Raw genomic sequence first — 23,710 nt, 5'->3', positions numbered from 1 at the left:
GGTCCCGTCCTACAAAGAGTTGCAATTGATTCCATCAATCTCAATTATATGAAAATCCATTATTGTCATAATTTTCCTGTCAAAATTTTGCACAAAGTTCTTTTGTACGCAAAGAGGAGCGCATCAAATTGTCAAGAAACAATGAATGTATTAAAATACATCATATCTAAAAAACATTCTGAAAAAACATGCATTTTAGATGTTGACGTAGCTGGCTTTCGATTAATTGTGGTTGGTCGAATCAATCATATACTGTATGTAACTCTTTTAAGACGGGCCCAGATGAGATGCCATGACACTTACATGCAACTATTGTGATTTATATCTGTAGGACCTCCATGACCAGATCGTCCTGCACACGAAGGATGTAGAGAAGCTCAAGGGACATGGAAAGGATTTAGCTGCTTCCCAAGATGCGGTCAAGGATGATGTCATGCACACTGTCCGTAAGTTGTTCATGGGATCGGCGAAATGATAACATGTTTCATGACCGTGCAATGTCTCCAAAGAGCTACAGTAGTAAATAGTAATCATTGTGTGTAGAGGTTCACAGTGAATACATAAAATTTTAGCATCCACAACTTAAATCTCATTTGGGGATACTATTCATGTCCCTAGTGTGAATAATGGTCTAATGGTTTCCATCTTTGGCTATCAATTTGTCATTCACAATAGCCTTTGAGAGATTTTGACATAGTATATGAATGTCTGCTTTATGCTGCATTTATTTTGTCAATCTTTATTTGCATGTTTCTCACAAAACAAAATTAATCATTGTACACTCAGAAAAACAAGGGAAAACCCCAAACAAATAATGTTGAGCGCTATTCAAGCAAGTATGATTATTATTATGGGCAAATGCTGGATGGGTATATGATTGCTTCTCAATATCCCTCCATGACCCAACCCCTTTTCCAACGCAGGTGACGTGTCAGAGAAATACAGCGAGATGGAGGGCAAGCTCGCCGAACGTAGCAACCAACTGCAGAGCATGCTCTCCCAGTCGCACAGCGTACAGGACAGCATCGACAACCTCCTCCGCTGGCTGGAGCAGGCAGAGAAGAACACCAGTAGGGTCGTCAACGCCCCCATCATCATCCGCAAGGAGGCTCTTCTAGAACTCCTGCAGGATCACAAGGTAGGATTATGTCCTTTGCTCCCACACAGAGATTTCAGTTTTCCTCCGATATCAGAGAAAGAGATATGGAAAGCAAGGACACCCCCCTATATCTTTTCAGGCAATATTCGCTCTTGACACATACTTTTTGGACTAGGCAGTGTAGGAAATACATTAGGGTGACGGGTGATTTCTCCCTCATTACAGCCCAAATTGCCCATCAAATTACCCTGCAATGCATGCTGTGGGGCGACCATTCTTTCTAGAGTCACCCCAAGATCTGTAACAAACAATATTTAAGATTACAGTATTTAGAAAATCAATATTCTAACTGTGGAAGAATGATGATATTTGCTTTTACTGCACAATTGCTTGTTACCCCTATAAAGTAGCCCTTAAAATGAAAGATATAGCCCCCAAAATTCTGCAATCGCCCCAATGTGGAAAAAAAGATAGCCCCTAAAAAATAAAAATTATTTCCTACCCTGGGACTAGGTTATTGGTTAAGTTGCGATGGATTTCAGATGAGGAAATCAGGGACTCCCATTATCTTTCCAGGCAATATTTGCTCCTCTAATATCCATGTGTATTTCCTGGGCCAAAACAAATGTATTAAATATATTCTAAGTTTTGGGCTAGGTTGTAATCTGAATAGGGCTATATTTAGGGTACTATACATGTAGGTTAAGTTGAAATAATTTTTTTGCGCTCTTATACATGTACATGTATCTGTATGTTACAAACATTGAATCCATATACATGTAGGACTAAGGCTTTACAAAAGAAACCACATGAATTCAAATGCAATATTGCCTCTCTGTGTATTAGTTAATACCATTAGTTACATTAATAGAATAACTTAGGAATAGTTTTTGCAGTCCAACACCAGTTTTGATGAAACAGTTTGCATAATCAATGCTTTGCTGCGACCTCTATTAATTTGAAAAATGATTGGGAAAACTTTCTTGCATTTGCAAGGTACAAAAATCATGGTTCAATTATTATTTTTTCTTCAGACAATAATACTTAAAAGCTTTGAAATTGGACCAGGTCATAAATATGTCTGGAATGATTAATACTGTCTATCTTGGTCTTAAATGGTTCTTTTATTTCTTAAAAAACAACAATCTCAAACAAGACTAGTCTTTTTTTCCTGATATAACATTAATTTGGGGATCCCTTTTATCTCATCCCTGAAATGTTTTCACGTATCTCTCTTGGAATTTCTTTCTTTTTGGGCTCATTCTGTTTTTGCGGCTTTGCTTTGATAATCAATATGCCTCTGCCCGAGTCCTTACATTTCTTTTATTTCTTGCTTTATATGCATGTTTTATTTCTTATTTAATTGCAATTTTAATTACAGCTTGTGGAAGAAGCATATTTAGATTCCCTCCAAGATTATGTGGTATGATTATATCTTTAGAGTGCAGTGAAACTGGAGCCGAAAAATGCTCTTTGGAGATTTTTTTTGTTATTTTTATGATATTTTTCGTTATCTTATGAAACATAGTTTGCAGTTTTTGTCTAAATTTGCCGACACTATATAGAGTCAACAGTCTACAAATGATTAAAGGGATGGTCCGGGCTGAAAATATTTATATCTTAATACATAAAGTAGAATTCACTGAGCAAAATGCCAAAAATTTCATCAAAATCGGATAACAAATAATGAAGTTATTGAAGTTTAAAGTTAAGCAATATTTTGTGAAAGCAGTCGTCATGAATATTCATTAGGTGGGCTGATGATGTCACATCTCCCCTTTCCGTTTTCTTATGTTATTACATAAAATCATATTTTTTTCATTATTTCATACTTGGGTGAATAATATGTCTCTCTTATAATGAAATAAGTTGCAGCAATAAATATCTAATGCACTAAATCAGTTGTCAATCCAATTTTTCTAATTCTTGGAGGTAAAAATTAGAATAAACCTAATTTCATATAATAAAATACAAAAGAACAAGTGGGGATGTGACATCATCAGCCCATCTAATGAATATTCATGGCGACTATTTTCACAAAATATTGCTTAACTTTATAATTCAATAACTTTGTTATTTGTTATCCGATTTTGATGAAATTTTCAGCATTTTGCTCAGTGAATTCTACTCTATTTATTAAGCTATTAATACTTTCAGCCCAGACCATCCCTTTAATTCCTGAATTGAGATCTGGACTTAAGTTTCACAAAGACTTGCAATTGTTTGAAAACAACTCAAATTGAGATTGAACTAAAATTTCCTACCTCTTAACTATATGTACATAAATTTAGATCAATGACGATTTGAATTTGTTTTGAATCTATTGCAGCTCTTTGTGAGACGTGGGTTCTTTTGTGTTTGCAGTCTTCTGATCCCTCAAATGTTACATGCTTAAAATGAAAGTAAACACTGTCTTGTTGTGATATCAATTTTATTGACCTTTCCTTCAAGTTCCTCTCTCATTTCAAATGGAAAAACATTGAGAAAGTTTGACTTAGTTTTCAATGATGATATCCTTAAAACAACCGCATGTCCCCCCCCCCCACAGTCATACTGTACCTGATTGCACATTGCTAGTCATGCCATGTGCATATCGTAGTTTACATCTTACATGTATTTCATTGCATGTTGTGTTTGCAGTATTTTGTATGGTTATGCCATATTTCTATTTTTCTACTGCATTCCTACATGTATCTTTGTCTGTCATTTTCTTTGTTTTTGCTTTGGCTATTTGTCATGTTTTTATGATTTTTATGCTTTTATGATTCCTTTGCACTTGTACATGTACACTAAACAGCTGGATTGAGCCATGCGATTACTGCACAGTGTTGCGTTTATTATAAGCTTATGAATGAAGAGTAAATTGGCTGAATTTAGCCTATTGATCGATACTGATTTCTTAATAAATACATCATAATTCCCCCAACTATCCAATTCATATTCTAAATTTAAGAAAGTCTGACATTCCATTTCGATACTTTATAATGAGCAGTTTGTAAGATATCATTTTTTTACTAGAAATGTTCTTTGACTGCGATGATAATGATAACTATAAAGCATAATATTTGATTCTTTTATTTTCTTATTTGAAAAAAAGTTCTGATAAGTTTCATACTCCAAGAATAGTTAACAAATCCCTAATAAAAATAAGAAAAGCAATATGTAAGGATATGATAAATTCCGGTTTATATCGCACATGTACAATCTAGGGGAGCATTTCATGGAGAGTTTTGCCTGTGATTTTCCTTTGCTAAGTTGCTCTGAGCCAATCAGATGCGAGGATTTCCAGTAGCTTATAACATCTGTCAATTAATATCACAGACAAAAGTCTTAATGAAACTCTCCCCAGCTCTTAGTACCACTCCTCTTCAATTCTACTCTTTCTTTCAATCACTTCACCATTTTTCAACTTTTTAAATAAAAAATTCTCACTTTCACCCAATGTCCCTGTTTATTGATGATTTGATAAAATACGAACGACAGAGTTGCAGAACTTGGGAAACAATGCAAAACACATCGTTTTATTGGGTGAGCTTGGTGATTTAGACTTTGTATTTAACCCTGCACAGCAAAAACTGCGGTGTTAACCGGTGTACATAGAGGACCACACCAGTGATTTTACACCGGTGTTAAATTGACAGTGTTAGTGTAGCACCTATAGGTGTTATTGCAACACCTTTGGTTGTTACATGTACACTCTTTGGTGTTATATTCAATCTCTAGGGTGTAATTTTAACACCAGAGGGTGTGATCCTCTATTAACACCCACTGGTGTCAGTTTTAACACCACAGTTTTTACAGTGTGTATTTATCCGAACTGTTATCTAATTATTTTTTCAACCGATTCCCTCAATATCTTGGGCTGCTATGCTGAATACTAATTCTTCTAAATGATTACTAACTTTGTTTGATTTCATGTTTTGAATATACATGTATTATATATATTACAAATGTTTGTTTTATTATGCAGGTTTAATCAATTTTATATTTAGTGTCCATATACACATTATCATTGATCATGAGAATAATGCTGATTATAATTTTGTTCAGTTTAACCAAATATCATCTACATGTATATACAGAATTTTGTAAAACAAAAACTAATAAACAACAGACTTCACAAAGATCAAGTATTATTTACCATTTTATTATATGACAATATATTTATGTACCCATTTTATACATATAGGATAGCTGTTTGTTTTTAACTTTAAACATTGTCAGGAAGTGCTTGAATAAAAAAAAATCCACCTTATTTAATAAATGATAACGACTTTAAAGACATCCATTTAGTTTACAAAATGTGTTTAGAGTATGAATTATATATTCTACAGTTTGAAATGTTTAACCAATAACTTGTTTCTTAAAGTTTATTATAATACACCCTTAGAATGTTTAATAAAAATATGTCATACAGCATTATACAATGCAGGTTTAGTCTAGTATTTGTGTATTAACTAACTTTTACATATGGGATCCAGTAAAATGAGATCTCTGTGAGCATTTATACTCTAATCCACAATAGGTCAATTACCTTCATGTAGGTTGCTTACCCTTAAATTATGACATCTAAATTTACTAGTATAAATTATGTTTATGATGTAATCATATAGTATGTATATCTACATAATTGCATTATACATGTACAGTACAAGTAACATACATGTACAAATGAACCATATAAAGGTAGGTACAGGCTGTATGTAGCTTTTGTAAAGTAAAAATGATCTGATTTTGCTCTCAAATTGGCAACAATCCTTAATTTTCTATTCACTTTCATGCTGTTCAAAAAAAAATCTTTTTGTTGATATAACAAAAGTGATAATGATTGATTAAATCAACATTGTTACAATCTTACAAAAAGTGATTTTATTGTTTTCAATTCATCGCCAACTTGGAGTGCGTAAAGATATCTTTACGTTATACAAGGACACTGTACATGTACAAATGTATGCATTAATCTGCATAAGTACATGTACCTCAGTCTTTATACATGTAGATCTCTATACTGCAAATGATAAATTCAAGTAGAGCGTCAAACATTTCCCATTCATTGGGCTGGCAAAGGCATTTTTGGTGCCTATTCGGTATTACCAGTTGAATCTTAACAAGTCCAACATTGGTACATGTATTGGTATTTATTTTCCATATCACAATATGTTAAAAAAACAATACAAGGTAAATGTATGTACATAATAAAATCAAAAGTATAGTGAGATGGCTGGATAAACCCACTCAGCTTTGTTAATATAACAATCATTATTTTCGAGGCAAGAAAAAAAAAGGGGGATGGGAGTTCATAAAATTGCCAAATGGTGCCATGACCACCAATACAATGAACAGAAACTAATCTTCTCTACGTTCTTCTTTTACCATCCCTCATTTGCTAAACCCTATACCTTTCACACAGTATGTGCAATCTGACATCGATGCCCACAAACAAATGATCGACGCCCTCAACGACCGCGCAGAGACCCTGATCGCCAGCAGCGACGCCCAGCTGGCCTCCCGAGTCCAGTCCACGCTCGACGACATCAACGGCCGCTACGGCAAGATGTCCTCCAGCATCCGCAACCACGGCGACTACCTGCAGAAGATGCTGGTGAAGATGAACCAGCTGCAGAGCGACGTGGATGCCTTTGAGGATTGGCTCCTGCCGATGATTGATAGGATGGAGTCCAAGGAGCTGCTCCGCATGGATCTCCTGGAGATGGGATCCAGGTTGATGGTAAGGAGCTGAGCATAGATTGATTGAAAGAAAGAGATGTAGCTGAGAGGAATTAGGTTGAGATTGTACATACATGTATAGCATAAGAAGATCCTTTTTCTAGATTCTATTTTTGAGAAGGTTAAAGAAAGAGCAGACCAGGGCCCTGTTGCATAAAAGTTACTATTATGTTAACTTTGCCATCCAATGGTAACTTCCATGGAATCCTTGATTTTGATTGGCTATTGATCATCGTTGCTATGGTAGTTTTATACCATTGGATGGCAAAGTTACTATAGTAGTTAGCTTTTATGCATCAGGGCCCAGAGAAGAGAGAGAGAGAGTGGAAAGAAAGAGAAAGAAAGATGGAGAGAAAGAGATCAACTGCGGAAGAGAAGCGGAGACAAAGAGAAGTTACAGATTACGATATTGGAGAGGGGTTAGGTAATGAATGGCTATTCTTGGGGAGGGGAAGTATAGAAATGACCATTCTGTTTTCTTTGGAGCTGTATTTATCTTTAATTGTAGCTTTCAAATGTGAGATAGTGAAATACTGTATATATCTGGATCTGGATGCATACGATGCAGGGCCCTCCTTGGCATAAATGCATTGGTTGACTTGACCTGAATTTTTCCGGGACCGGCAGGTGCAATGCACCGGGTCAACACCCTACTCTTTGACGAATAGTGTACTGGTTTTAACGTGCATATATATGTAGGATTTAAGATCATTGTTAGGTTTTATTGCAAACATCACATGTTTTTGTCTTCTACCCCAGGACTACCAGCGGGACATTGACGAGCATCGCTACACCTACCAGGACATCAAGCGTCTTGGGCAGGAGATCACAAGGGATCCGAAGACATCGGATACCTCGCGCATCGCTGATACAGTCACCAACCTCACCAAGAACTGGGACATCCTGGAGGCTCTTCTGAAGAGAAGGTGAGTTCTTGGGTTCATCTTCAATTGGTCTACTGTAGAGATATTGTGGCACAATGGATAAGTCTCCAAACTTAGAACTGGGGTTCAAAATCCCATAAAGCATTTGTGTCCTTCAGCAAGGTGTTTAGCTACATTTGCCACTCTCCATTCAGGTGTTGTAAATTGTCACCGGTAGGAAGGAATTCCTTGAAAGCTCGACCTGATCATCATCAGGGTATTCATGTTAAAATCAGGATGATAATATGCAGCTCAGAAATATTGATATTCAGCGCTATATTTATGCATGTAAAATTTTCTTATTATCATTATCAATTCATTTTTGGGGTTGGCAATGCCTGAGGTCGAGACCTACAAAGAATTAAAAATCACTTTGCCATTGTTTCTCTGAAATTGCAGGAACAACCAGCTGCAGCAGCGACAGGAGACGCAGGACAAGTTCAGCAGCCTGCTCAAATCAGTCCAGGAATGGCTGGATCAGATGGAGGACGACACCGATCGTCTTCCTCTCACGGCTCTCGTCCCTCACGTCATCCAGCAACAGATTGAGCAGCACAAGGTGAGGTCTTGGACTCTTCTTGTGATCTTGATTTTTGAAGCTGCTAAAAAAAAATATAAAAAATGTATTATAAAATAGGTGTATTATTTCAAGCATCTGGCCAATACGCGTCACATGACATTCAACTTTTTTGGTGCACTGCACGACAGTGCAAAAGGTGCGCAACGAAAATTGACATTGCACGCTCAAGCAAACCAGTGTGGTAGAAGTCCCGGGAGAAGTCCAACAAAACTGTACTGTAACTTTTCAAGAATTTGTTTCTGTGTTGCTATTTTATAAAACAAATAATGCACTTGCTCTGCTCGGTTTCTTCAGATGGTGCACACTGGGCACTTGCCGCCAGCGGCTCGTGCACAGTGCGGCACCTATCTAAAGAAACCTCGCGTGCTCTGCATTTCCACTAACGTACTCGGCTGCATGCATTATTTGTATAGTACATGTATGTGTATTGCAAGTATTGTCAATAAGTGAACCATATGTTCAAGTTTGAGCACTATAAAAACTTTTCATTCTCTAGGAGAATGGGGATGTTTCACAGAGTTAAGTATGATTTCAAGTCATGTTCAGTGCTGACGCGCACAAAAAATGCAACGCGCAGTCTTATTGACTAATACGCAGTAGTGGGCATCCTCTTTGCATGATTTGACCATTCTGGTAATGCCATTCATACCGCACGCAACTGGACATTTAAGTGCGACTCTTAGTCATACTTAAGTTTTTGTGAAACGTGGCCCATGACGTCTTTTTTAATTCGATCATAGTTTTGTTCGAAAATTTCCTCAAGGTTAGAGTTTTAACTAAAACTCCATCTGTTGTAAAGAGTTTACAATATTTACTTCAAATGGATAATTTTCTACGTAGGCATGTATTCACGTGTATAATACTGTTATTAAATGAAATAAATCATCGCTATTCACCCGTCACAGCCTCTACAGAGCAAGTACGATGCATTCAACTTCAAGATCGATGAGGTCAACCACGTCGGGATGACCTTCGAGACTTTGACCTCTGACCCCGACCTTCCATCCAAGGGTTCACCGCTCAAACGTTCAAAGTAAGTCAAGCAAAAAAACCTTAACCAGTACAAAGAAATCAGGAGGTTCATTTGTATCTTGTCAAAAGTCAACTGCATTTTCGGCGTGGGAATCCCGAAGGTGGCCTTTCATTATTAATTCCCACACTTCATCATAAAAAAAACAAAGGGGGATGCAGAAAAGCTGCTATGAAAAGATGCATAATGCGTCTAAAGCGGGTTTCCTTCAAAAGGAACCATCAGACTTTTGACAAGGTACCTGGACCATGAACCCATCTGTACTGAATTATTTTCAGGGAGGGAAACAATGCATTGTTTGTTGAGATTGAAATGCGAAGTTCGCACGGCACCGAGTGTGCATTGGTGCGAAGTACGCGTGGAAAGGGTTAATAGAGAAAATGATACACATGTAGATGTAAATGTATTTAAAATGGTGATATGTGTCCCTCCCCCCACTCCTCTACAGCAATACCTTGTATGTATGTCTTTAAGACATTTTATCTACATGTACCATCTTCATGCTGATGATGCATTTACTATTGTTATCTGTTTCTCCAGGGTCTTCCTACAGTCCAGAGCAGGATCCGACACAAGGAGCCTGGATACCAGGAGCACTGGATCCCGCAGGAGCTCCTTTGGTTCGGAGCTGGACCAGAGTTCCTTCCTTATGGATGATGGTAAGCACTGTGTCCGGTGGGTGGTTTCGCAGACTTGACTTTTATGAAAAGTTGCTCTTTAGGACGTTCCACAGTTATGTTTGTGCGCATCATGATCTGTGTATATTTTACACTCTGCGTGCTGACGTCACAATGGATAAACAGGTGATTAATCAGCTGCAGGTATGAGCTGATTTTTCTCATTATCTGCATTCTAACTGCAGATCCGATGTGTTATTTTATGAAGCTAATAAACCGGGATTATTTCATGGACCACTTTGAAAAAATACCTCTCTTCAATTTCAAAATACTTTACTCTGCAGTGTTGCAAAGTATGACGAATATGATCACGAGTTTGAATAAATTGTAGAGTTGTTTGGAATTTTTCTTCACATACATGTAGGTACATGTACAAAGCATTTGGCATATTGTTGGTGTTATAAAAAGCACATTTACTGTAATAAAAGTACTGACAAGCACATGAACCCATATTTTTTTATGTTTGCACCTCTTAGGTACATGTATACCTTCCTCTACAACTTTGCAAAGTTTGGTGAAAATAACATGGGTTTTGAATAAAGTGCAGAATTTATTGTACTTCTCAAGTTTGTTATTGAAATTTCACATATTGAGATTGTGTTTTCGTTATTTTTCACACCATTTTTAAGAACTGACAGTGCCGTTAGACTTAAAAGAGCAAACAAATAGCATTATAGATAAATTCTCCTCTTACGGATACAATTATTAAGTATATTGTGAAATTTGATGAAATTTTCAAGGATTTTGACTGAGTAATAGAGGTTTAAACGCATTGCAGTGATCTCTTAAGATCTAAAAATGCCAAATTCCTTTGAATGGGCAATTCTTAAGAACATCCATTTGGGTGAACTTTGACACTCTATAGCAAAAAAATCAAGCACATGGACCCATGCTAATTTTTGCATATTTGGAATATTCAGGTGCTAAAGTATCTATGTGCAAAGTTTTGTGAAAATGACATGGATTTCACTTTAACTGTGGAACGTCCTTAAATTCCCAGGTATCTGTGGTGTGTGACACATCACCACATTGGTAAGATCATGATCATGTGATGTTCTGTAATGTGTATTATTCATTGAGATTAGATATCACGTATGTATTTGCACTTAAGGGGAGTGTTTCATCAACATTTTCATCCGACAAGTTATCGAATCTTTCCTTGATTGTGATTGGCTGAGAAGCCCAGTTGCTATAGCGACAGTGCTTCTCAGCCAATCCATTTCAAGGAAAGTTGTCAGATCAGGGCCCCGTTGCATGAACATTCTTATTGAGGTAACTTTGCCATCCAATGGTAGCTACCATGGTAACGCTGATCAGCAGCCAATCAGAACCAAGGATTCCATGCAAGTTACCATCGGATGGCAAAGTTACCATAATGGTACATGTACATGTATCTTTTATGCAACAGGGCCCTGATAACTTGTCGGATGAAAATGTTGATGAAACAACCCTCCTGCATAAATTTTATTCATACTTCTCTCTTTTATAATCACATTATCTACCACATGTTCCTATCACATAGGAATACATACATGTATTTTTGAGATTTTTTTTCGTAGGAAATTGCAGAATGTTCCTAATCCTTAATAATTTGTTCCTTTTTCTTGGCTGTCATGGTCGACAGGTACATGCACATGAATTGTGTATGATAATTACCTTTGATTGTCTGTATATGTTTGAAGTTGCATAAAAACATATTCTTTAGATGTTCATGCATACTCATGCTTCTCTTCACCAGGTGTCAATGAAATTCAGCGAGACCTCGCCGACGTCAATGACCGCTACCAGACCCTCGGCGACAAACTCGCTGACCGAAGGTATGAGCTGGACGATGCCCTCGAGAAGGGTAACCTGTTCAACAGCGAGCTGGCCGGTCTGAATGGCTGGATGGACGGTGTGGAGGGTCAATTGAAGCAGGAGGTGCCGCCCGGACTGACCGCTGGCGACGCTGCTAGGAGACTACAAGAACACAAAGTATGATAGTAATATTAAACATTTACATATTAATATGCAATGCTGGAATGTTTCTAAGCATTGCATACTATTACCTTGGCTTTAGCATGGCTACCCCGATCGGGTGCTCGGTGATTCCAGGAATTACCTCCTTTACAACTTTCGCTCATTCTCCTGAAGACAACTAGACCACACTTGTTGAAACAAGAGCACACTTGTCGAAACATAAAGTTTTGGTGGTTCTTTCCAGGACCAACACATGCCCATGAAAGACTACACGGTGTACCGTAGAACCAATACACTCTTTCAAGTATTACATGTAATTACTGTATGAACAGAAAACAGTGCGTTTAGAAAGAACCGTGTTGAGCACCCTATAAATGTTATGTATAATTATTATTTCACAAGCAATGAGACGTTTGGTATAACTCAGTATAACCTTTGTCCTTTTCAGGTTCTGGTTGCTGATATCGAGGACCACACCCCACACCTGATCTCTCTGAAGGGTCTCGGTGAGGACCTGACCGCTAACCGTCACCATCAACCAGGAGCAGACGTCATTGATGAACAAGTGGAATCAGCAAGTAAGTCATATCTTTCAGTTTTCGATTTTAATTTGTTTGTAGCTTTGGAAAATGAAAAGAAATACATCAAGTTAGCAACATTTTCTGCTACATTGAGATTTTGAGAAGACTAAGAAATGATAGTACCCCCCCTAAAAGAAGGAAATTTTACTGGCTTGTTTTTACCAAATCCCTTTCATGTAATATGTTATTGACAAAGGTAAAATATTCCAGAAATTAGTCGTTTGTGCAATAGTTTTATCAATGAATAAGAAGGAAATGCCCTCACAAAATTCTCATTTGCTTCCCTATGCCTTGAAATTAATCCTTAACCTGAAAATCATAAAGAAAATTTCATTCAAGGAACATGTTTTATAATCCTGCTAGCTCCTTGACACCATATTCTTGGAATTCGATGAAAAAACTTTGCACATTTGCAAGAGAGTTGCCAAATTCCTACTATACTTTGAAATGGAAAAATTATGAACTAAAATGGGCGTTAGTGTCTTTATGCCGTATCATATGCACGCAAAAATGAATAGTTAGGTCAAATTTTGAACGTTATTTTCAGAGAAAATTTTGAAATATGAATCCATTCATCAAATGCTGATTAAATTTATTTTTTTTAATGAGTAATTCTAGAAAGAACATGATTGAAATCTGCTGATATTAAAAGTTGTATGGTTGTTGTGTTTTGGTTATGATTGACAATTGACCTTAAACTAATTGATATTGAGTGATTGTAATTGAAGTTATGAGTTTCATTCAGATATGACACATCAGAGCTCATCCTCATTTTTTCTCCCATGCTAATGGGATGTGAGGCATCAGAAATGATGCAGAGGAAAGGGACTGCCTTTTGTTTTCTGTAACAAAAATCTAAATGACTGAGCAAATCGTATTTAAAATTACATGTAGAGTTACACTTACATGTAAATGCTGATGCGTACATGTACATCATATGCAACGCTCAATCTTATTGATCAATACGCAGTAGTGCGCGTTCTCTTAGCATGATCTGACCAATGCGGTCATGCCTTTTATACTGCATGCAACTGGGCATTTAAGTGCAACTCTAAGTCAAACCTAAATCTTTGTGACCCCCCCCCCCGATTTTCACAGGTGTAAATTTAGTTCCCTTAAGAAAGGGTCACAAGTCGCTTGTAAAGTCACTCATAACAGCTTTATGAAACACCCACCATATTTGAATGAAACTTAACTTTTTTTGTTGAGCTGAGAGAATGTGATTGAGAGTATGAATGTTCACATCAGAAAGACACAAAGGTAAGGTACATGTATGTGGAGTGTGACAGCAACGCGAGGAGGCATGTGGCATTTTATGCATCGTGGGATCGAGATGAGCCTAGCAGGTTAGTGATGGTTACATCTCTTAGAGTCGGAGCCAGATGGTCATAACTCCACTTCAGCCACTTTACAATACTGGTACATTTGAAATAGGATTTCTCTCATCTACAATAACTGAATTCATTCATGATTATTTGCAATAAATTGTTCAAATCCGCTTTGTGATCAATTGCTAAGCCTTTAGATAGTGGGTCCTGAATTTGCAGTACATGAACATACTGTATATTGCTGCTACCAAGGTTACATTTATCTAAAGGAAGAAGAAAAAGCCGGAAATTACAAAATTCATGACTTCCTGGAATCATTTTGAAAAAAAATAAAAAAACAAGAGGAGAGATAAGTGTTGGAAATTGTGAAGTGGGAGATATGACTGTCTGGTTGTGAATCTAGGAGAAGGGTGTCTTTGAAAGTGTTTTCAGATGGTAGATCGAGAGGCAAAGTAGAAAAGCAAATGAAAATATTTAAAGAAAAATTGTCAAATTTGAACAGAATATATGGAAAACAGAAAGTTATGTTCGTTGATGTTTTCAACACTACAGTGTATATTCAACAGTACATGTACATGTACAAACTGCAGCTTTATGCAAGATACTTGTATGAAAGAAGAATTCTTATATACTCACACACTAAAAACAAAAATTCCAAAGAACAAAAATGTATACTATCAAGTTACATGTACGTGTACATACATTTAAAGCTATCATTACGCCATTCTCATTATTATAAGTTTCACTTAATCCAAGGATTTGTGTATTATTGATTTTTAATACATGCATGATTGACTTCATGTTAAATATGAAGCGAGTTGAACTTTTTTCACATTATACTTACCAAAACATTAGCACAATGCACAGTGAAGTAGCCTTAACCACTTACAGGTATCCTGTGCGACAAGTCCATGTACTGTAGGATGTTGTTATCTAATTAATCATGTATTTACCAGTTCTAATCAAGTAAATGCTGGTTGACACTGAACATGTCGAGGTGGGATTTGATAATAGCACAGCAGGAAAGAGTGAAGGTCGCCATTAGAGCTGTAAACGTATAAAGTACAGTAGTATTAGCTTCCCATGGTTAATTAAGCTACATGTCGGATGACTTTGTTTTGGTGATGGAGGTTTTGAAAGTGGTACATGTATGTCCAGTTTGTGACAAGTTTATCCTGATTTTCAATATTCTTGGTTTGTTTGACATCTGTATGTATGTCTGTCTCTGTCTCCTCCCTCTCTGTCTCGCTCATTCAGTCCTCAGTTTATTGAACACATGCAAAGCATTTAGCAATCAACATTCTCCGCTATAACACCGTATTGCATTATTTCAATGTTAAATGTATCTCCAAATCATAAACAACCTTGTTAATGCTCACAGCATATTAAAACAGGTTTAACTTGTTTACAAATCATGTACCAGCAAGATTTATTTTGGATTACCCTTCAATTTGGGAGCCTAATCTTGTGCCAAGTTCTATCCATTGGCGATATCAGTCAGCACCTGGCCGCGCTTATTATTGGTCACGCCCACTTGTTTGTGTCTGTAGTGATTTTTCAGCCATGACTATTTTTAATCCATAGAATATCACAGTATTTGACTCGCAATGATTAATTAAAACTTTACATGTATGTCAACATTAAACCATATGTTTTGAAAAGCGTCTGTTCATTTTACATTGATTTGTTTGTACACTGTAAAATCTTTTCCGTATTTGCTTCCCACCATTCACCCTGTCTTTGCTTTATCTCCAACCACCTCCCTCTCTTCCTCTCTTAACCCCCTCTCTCTCTCTCTTTTTGATATATTTCTCCATCTCTCCCTCTCTTTACTTCTCTATCTCATTCTTTCCATATATATGTTTTTTTTTCCTTTCTATTTTTTTTTTGTTCTTCCTCTATTTCTCTCTCTGTCACTTTGTTCATTTTTAAAAGAATAGATAGTAAATATACATCATCTTTAAAATCAATTAAACATGAACGTTAATTGTTTAGTATTATCATTATTTTATTTTGCACATCCCCAACATACTACACTTTACATTCTATATCAGGTTTTGCAACACACTTAAGCTTGCACTCAGTCATGTACAATAGATGACTTCATGATGACATCTTGTCCAACTATCTGAGATATTAAAGGAGAATGAAACCCTTGAAACCAGCTGAATCCATATCAAAGAGAAAAATCAAAGAAACATACTGTTGAAAGTTTGAGGAAGATTGAATGAATAATAAGAAAGTTATGAGCATTCGAATATTGAGATCACTAGTGCCATGTAGATCCTCACAACGGCAATGCGACCAAGATCTGTGATATCACACACGTACAACTCCCTCATTACTTTAGTACTTATTTCACTTATATTCTCACTTTTATAGAGTCTATCACAAGGTGAGGTGTTCTCTTTATGAGATGACAAGTACAGAGGTTTCACAACATTATATCATTGATGAATCGTTTGTCATATGATTAGAATGAGCAAAAAGAGATGTTTTGGGGTATATTTTCAGTGTCCAAAAGGGGAGAGTTGTTCATCTGTGACATCATACATGTAGATCTTGGTCGCATTGCCAATGGGAGGATCTCCATAGCATTAGTGATCTCGACATTCAAATGCTCATAACTCTTCTATTGCTAGTCCTATTTTACTCAAACTTTTGTTGATCTTATTCTTTGATTTTTCTGCTTTCACAAAAGCTAACTTGCTCCAAGAGTTTCATTCTCCTTTAAGCTTGCACTCAGTCATGTACAATAGATGACTTACTGATGACATCTTGTCCAACTATCTGAGATATTAAACATTTAATTTGCAATGCTTTATAATCCTTCCAGGAAATGCTTATAATCATACTGGAAATTACTTGGAAATATGATCCAATAATAGGACAATGCTTTCCTGTGATTAAAGGCATATGCTAACGTTGTAGACATGTAATTTAAAAAATATCAAAGGAGAGATGAAATATGTACATGAATGCCTTTCTGTCAACCTAAAAACTCTAAAACAAAAAAAAAATCGAAATAAATCCTTTCGATATACGTTATAATTGATGGTTTTGTGTAATTTCAATCGTGCCGATAATAATAGAACACATAAGTGTATGGATGAAATTAAGATGGTATTTCCGGTCACTTTATATTTCACTTTTTTGAAGCACTTAATAATGATTTTCGGACGCGATTTTTTCTTGGCTTCATTTTTGTAACATATCACAGGTGCAGGTGACAAGTGGGATCTCGCAGCTCAGATTTTTAAAAAGTAAAATCATTGTTAGCAAATACCTTTAAGAGAATGATGTGTAGAACTACTTGTAGTTGAATGTGTACTCACTTAACGTTCATTGAGAGTGATGTAAACTGGATTCGATGCTAACGCAAGTTTCACATCGAGATTTTGAAAAGCAGAGTCTCTGCCAATCCACTTTCTCTTTTGAATTGATTCAGTATTTCTAAAATTATATTATACCACTTTCACCACGAGTCCCATGCATCTCACATTCATAACTGTACTTCATCATAGGGGCTTTGACCACTTTAACACTGTTTGATATTGGTATGAGCACAAATTACATAGACTCTATCGGCCCAATTATCTCTGGCATAGGCCCCAATGGGTTATATATACAGGTGGATAATGTAATTATATCAAGTTCATTTAGCAAAAGTGAGTAAACCTTGAAATATTTTAAGGCCTTATTGATTGATAAGCTCACACTCTATACGTTAGTACGCAATCGGTTTGACAGTTTATGAAGGATTATGCCATACGTTTTCATTGTGCAAAAAAATGCAGAAAAAATGCAGTCGCCTAAACATTGAATATCATATAATTTCATCCTGTTCTTGAATTATTATACTGAGCATAAATAACTTATTTCATTTTTGTAGAATGGTGATAATTTAAACTGCTATGATCTTTCAACATACATGTATATTTTTACAGTTTTAATTCCTGAAAAAAAAGGATAATATTTCCCCCATAAAATCTTGTGAATTAGGTAGAACATATTTTCAAAATGGTATTCTAAAATGCTTTAAAACCCGAATTCCACAGGAGGTTTGGTTGCTGCGCTCCCTTACAAAAAAGAAGCAATTTTCCCCTATTCTTATAGTTTTCGGTATTATGCCTGTTTAAAGCAGTCAATTTAATGCAAAAAATATCTCTTTTCCGTTGAGTGAACTCAATTAAACCTGGAAGTAAGTGCACATACAGGAAAAACAAAAACATGTTTACGACTGTACCTACACATATTGTGGTTTGCTCCATTTTCATCCAAATCAAAGTCACTGTTTTATCAATTATTTACGTCTGGACTGTAGCAAAACAAAAACCTAGACTACAGCAGGAATTTCAAAACCACCAATGATTATAATCATAGGAAGTCACCTTTTTCGCTATTAACCATTAGTCTATTTCATGAGAACAAGGAAACTAGTCTGTATAAAGAGCATCGGGTTGCCTAGTGACCAGGATGTAATCAGCAAACATGAAAGAATATGATTAGTGCATAATTAGGTTTCATATCCCCTTTGAGTTATTTCACTCGGGCTCGAACACCTCAAAACAATCCATTGATGTTCGAAATTTCTTATCAATACTGAGCATGCATTGTACAATAATTTAGAACTTGAATTTCACATAGTGCGTCCCACGAAAAAGGGAAACCTGTTTTCAGAGAGAGATTTCTCAATTATTAAATATGTTTTTACTATAAATTTGATTCTTATGATAAGAGTTTAATCTTAATTCTCATCTTTAATTTTAGACAAAGAGCTTAGCAAATCGTTCATGCATGGCAGATTACAAACAATAGATATTGAAACATATCAGAAACGATTTGCACAGGAACTCATGCGTGAATCTGAATCCACTCTCATTTCAGGGATCAGTGAGAGAATCTTAACAAGAATACAAAAGAAATGCTAATGAGCCAATTTTGTTAATTTTTCTTCCCAACCTGGGTCCCGTTTCATTTAAGAGTTGCAACTGTTGTTACTTTGCCATTATGGCAACTACCATGGCAACAGGGCTGAGAAGCCAATTATACCATAATGGCAAAGTTACAACAGTTGTAACTCTTTATGAATCGGGCCCCAGATTATGACATAAAAAATTCAAACTTGTCTTATCCATTAATGCATGAAGTGTTCGTCACATATAAGGTATCAAAATATAGAGGAATAATTGAATTGTATGATGACGTAAATGAAATATGATAATTCATTCATGAAGATAAAAGACATGGGAATCCCGGTTTTCTTTTTTTCTGGGATGTATTGTATAGATAGAATCTAATTTCACATATGTATCACCTCAAAAGAATTCATTCAATTAGCACTGATATTTAAAAATTCTTATCATGACTAGATGCAAATGGAGTAAAGCTATTTAATAATTGAGTTTGAATTTGGATTGATTTAAGCTCCATATGTACGCCATGATAAATTGATATATTGCATTACTCCACCCCATCTGGCAATGCACTAATCTAATAAATGCTACTTGTTTCACTTTCTTTATACCACAAACATATGTTTGTATCAACAGTAAATTACAGATGTTAATGTACGATATATGTGTAAATCAGATACATGTACATGTTTCATGAGATTTGAAATGTGCATGTGTTACACTTTTATGAACACTTTTGGATTTTCTGAGGATATACTTTAAAAATTGATTTCAGTAATTCATCTCACTAGATGAGGCTTCCCCCAAATAGAATATTGACACAATTTCACTATTTAAGACTCCTTTCCCCATGTAGTACATGTACGTCAAGTAGATTATGCTGATATATGAATTTTGAAACTTCTTTCCAATAAGATTGCTTCTCTTCTTGGGTTTTGGCTTCCTTTAATAGGTTTCCTGGTCAAGGGAATCCATGTTATATTTTGTTTCCTTTCTCATTTTCTTCTCTTTCTTTTCTCTTTATAATTTGAAAGATCCATTACTTACTAATGAATCATCAGTCCATCATATTGTGGAATACATGCTGGTTTTACCTTAGAGTATGAAAATAATTGATATGTCAAAATGTAAAGACAAAAAGGAAACAATTATTTAATACCTGCATTGGACACATGTGCATATATATAATTCATTACAGCATCACTCATTTTCTGAGTACTTTCAAAGAAGAAAGGCATTATCAGCCCCTCCTGTTTCAGCCCCCACATACATGCTGGCTTCACCTTTAATACTTCTCTTTCTTTCTGAACACTTGGCCAATGAGTGATGCTGACATTTGAGACAGACTGTAATGAATCATGCATGTAGTCAATGCCAGACTCCACTCCTACACTCTTCCTCTCAGATTCCTTATGGCATTTATTTCCTTGATGCTGGTGAACACTTAACACCTTGCTTACCGGTTCTTACGTACTGATTATGTTTCCTTACTAGTTTGGAAGGTGAATGGCCTACAGCAAACTCATTTTAAGAGAGAAATTAAGGGGAGGGGGGAAATGAATTCATGATTACTGAAAAAGTGTTGAACATATTACCCCTTCCTTAATTCAAAGCACACTGATCTGTTTCCTTACTATTTTGAAAGGTGATTAGCCAATAAAAATTCTTTGAAAATAAGAAAGGGAGAGAGAGAGAGCGAAAAAAAAAAGAACCCCAAATAATTCCTAAAGAAAATGAATTATATTTTGGAAGATGATTGGCCCATTAAAAAACCATTTGAAAATAAAGAGAGAGAAAATAAAAGCACAAGGAATGTGTAAAAAAAATTTGTTAAAAATGTTTAATCAGAAAAGGTTCTTTAAGATGACTGCTTTGCACCGTTTAGAAAATTTAGCTTTGTACTCTTCCTAATAATGGATGATAATTTATATCTGAGAGTGTGATATTGAGAATCTCAGTATTACAGCAGTTTGAAATCGAAATTTCAACCTTGGAATATTCTATATTGCTAAATGAAGTGGAGTCACACAGCCCCCATCTCCTGAAATAAAGACATTTCAAAAGCAAGTAACTCTGTTTATTTCCACACAAACAACTGACACATTTCCTCATTTACTGAGAAACTCACCTTCCTTTTGTCATGGCACAGCAGCATATAGCTGTTGTTTGTGTATGAATATTCTCTAAAAGGCACCTTTTGGCTGACTTCTACCCAAGTTTTTTGGCCTCACCTTGATCTAAACTTTTGACGAGGAAGTTTTGGGCTTCCTAGTATGACTAATACCTCTCAGTGAACAAGATATAGTGAACCAAATGATCAAGATCATTATAAAAGATGCTTTATCATCATGAACAAGAGTGAGAGAGAGAGAGAGAGAAAGAGACAGAGGGGAGGGGGGGGGGAACGGGAGAGAAATAGTGGGGGAAGAGAAATAGGGGGATACATTAAAATGAGAGAAAGGGATGAGCAATATCTATTTTCAAATGATAGAGAGATTGATATGAATGTATTTGATTGATAGGATACATGTACATGTTTGCTTTCCAGTGAGTTCCCTGTTTTCATTTCTGTTATTCATATTCTGATTTGTTCCTACTGACTTTGTCATTTTTTTTAAAATGAAGAATAAATTAAATCACTCAATCAATCAATCAATCAATCAATCAATCAATCAATCAATGTATAAGGGAGAGTGGGCAAGGAGAGTAAAACATTGTCAAGAGAAGGAATGAAAGAAAAATGTAAGAACTGGTATATACAATAAGATAAATACTTGAACTGTGGAATGGAAATTTAGGGAGAAAGAGAAAGTCTAGGCGGTGCTGCACCATCCCGAGTTTGCTCAATTTCGAGATTTTAGCCCGATCGGCCCTCTTCGCGATTAATCTCGAGATTCAAGAAACCCCGTCTCCACCATCGCAAGAAGAACGATTCCTGCTCGAGCGAGGCAACAGGCCCGATATTCCGAGCATGCGCACTTTCGGATCTTGGAGTTTCCACGGCCCGCGCTTTTTATTAAACTTCCCGCGATATGTAATCAATGAACTCCTTTCACTAGCACTTTCGCCGAATTCGACCGGTGTTATGCAACAATCCTCTCAGCTCAGCCGCGCTCAGCGAGTGAAGAAGTGATGTATATATGATTGGGGAGAAGGAGGCAACGACAGAGAGAGAGAGGAGAAAAGAAATGTTATTTGCTCACATTTTGCGAAGGAATAAGACGACACTGCTGTCAGTGTTGTTATTGACTATGACCATCGTCGATAATGACCATCGGTCTGGTCTCTCCCAAAATCCATTCACTGGTGGGACACCATCGTTGCTGATTGGGGAATTGATGAACGCTATTCGCGTGTATAAAGTTGACTTTCGCATGCGTTCGCGATGTGTTTATGTTTTGACCAAGGCGGAAGTGGAACGCGAATTGCATTATGGACTGACGTCATGAATAAATTACCCCGAGTCCAATCTCGAGTGCGTCTGCACCTACGAATTAGCGGGATAATTCGTAAAATAGCGCGCTATTTTGCAAATAAACCCGAGTTGACTTGGGATTGCAATCTCGAGATTAATCCTGCGAACTAGCGCGATAATTGCGTCTCCCTTACAAACAATCTCGAGATTTTTCAGATCGGGATAATTTGCCGGATCAGAAATAGCGCGCTAATTTGAAAACTCAGGATGGTGCAGACGGCCCTTCTGATTGTAGAGGAATTTCGAGGTCTAGAATACATAATGAAACTGAATAACAACGAAATTGAAGACACGGAGAGATAAACTTTAAACTGAGTTTAGAAGGTGAGAGACAGAGAGAGGAGGGGGGGGGGGACGAAAAGAAAGAATTCTACCCGTATGATAAGACAATGATACTGCAATTTAACCAACTGCATGAGGTATAAACAAGCCACAGGATCCATGCTTCTTAAAGGAGAATGAAACCCTTGAAACCAGCTGAATCCATATCAAAGAGAAAAATCAAAGAAACACATTGTTGAAAGTTTGAGGAAGATTGAATGAATAATAAGAAAGTTATGAGCATTTGAATATTGAGATCACTAATGCCATGTAGATCCTCCTGTTGGCAATGCGACCAAGATCTGTGATGTCACTTACGTACAACTCCCTCATTACTTTAGTACATATTTCACTTATATTCTCACTTTTATAGAGTCTGTCACAAGGTGAGTTGTTCTCTTTATGAGAGGACAAGTACAGAGGTTTCACAACATTATATCATTGATGAATCGTTTGTCATATGATTAGAATGAGCAAAAAGAGATGTTTTGGGGTATATTTTCAGCGTCCAAAAGGGGAGAGTTGTTCATCAGTGACATCATAGATCTTGGTCGCATTGCCAATGGGAGGATCTACATTAGTGATCTCAATATTCAAATGCTCATAACTTTCTTATTATTCATTCAATCTTCCTCAAACTTTCAACAATGTGTTTCTTTGATTTTTCTCTTTGATATGGATTCAGCTGGTTTCAAGGGTTTCATTCTCCTTTAAAGATAGCTAGAAATCTCCTCTTTTATCGCCCATGCACTAAAGGGAGGAAATGAATGTCCCATTGAGCAGCGCTTACGAAAGCAATGTATTCGTAAATTGTTTCCAATTACCAGCATGCCGTGTTTTAAAAAAAATCCAAACTTTGGGTGATGAGCTGTTGGCACGGTCCATTTATTTTCCCCATGTGAAGGAAGGTTAAGCAGGAAAAATGGAAATCAATTAACTCTAAATCATCTGTTGTTGAAAGGGTTAGAGTATTTCCATTCTTATCTCATTAAATAACAGTGTAATCCAGGATTGTAATATACCTGCATGTCTTTTTGTGCAGGATTTTGTTTTCATTCTGTTACAAATTCCCCTTGTTTTGATGAGGATTTTTC

At 36.3% G+C, this 23,710-nt stretch overlaps 1 protein-coding gene across 1 annotated transcript in view; it reads left to right on the top strand.

The window, feature by feature from the left end:
* LOC129280924 (uncharacterized) overlaps positions 1 to 23,710 on the top strand; it is a 299,775-nt gene that overhangs the window by 190,051 nt on the left and 86,014 nt on the right. The window contains exons 179-188 of the mRNA XM_064112511.1: positions 332 to 446; positions 924 to 1,138; positions 2,481 to 2,522; positions 6,510 to 6,827; positions 7,586 to 7,752; positions 8,149 to 8,308; positions 9,235 to 9,362; positions 9,900 to 10,018; positions 11,775 to 12,010; positions 12,444 to 12,573. Coding sequence (XP_063968581.1) covers positions 332 to 446; positions 924 to 1,138; positions 2,481 to 2,522; positions 6,510 to 6,827; positions 7,586 to 7,752; positions 8,149 to 8,308; positions 9,235 to 9,362; positions 9,900 to 10,018; positions 11,775 to 12,010; positions 12,444 to 12,573 — 1,630 coding nt within the window. The remainder of the gene's footprint in view (positions 1 to 331; positions 447 to 923; positions 1,139 to 2,480; positions 2,523 to 6,509; positions 6,828 to 7,585; positions 7,753 to 8,148; positions 8,309 to 9,234; positions 9,363 to 9,899; positions 10,019 to 11,774; positions 12,011 to 12,443; positions 12,574 to 23,710) is intronic.

The sequence above is a fragment of the Lytechinus pictus genome, chromosome 17, assembly GCF_037042905.1.
Source record: "Lytechinus pictus isolate F3 Inbred chromosome 17, Lp3.0, whole genome shotgun sequence".
Taxonomy (NCBI): domain Eukaryota; kingdom Metazoa; phylum Echinodermata; class Echinoidea; order Temnopleuroida; family Toxopneustidae; genus Lytechinus; species Lytechinus pictus.
This window is presented reverse-complemented; position numbering and strand designations above follow the sequence as displayed.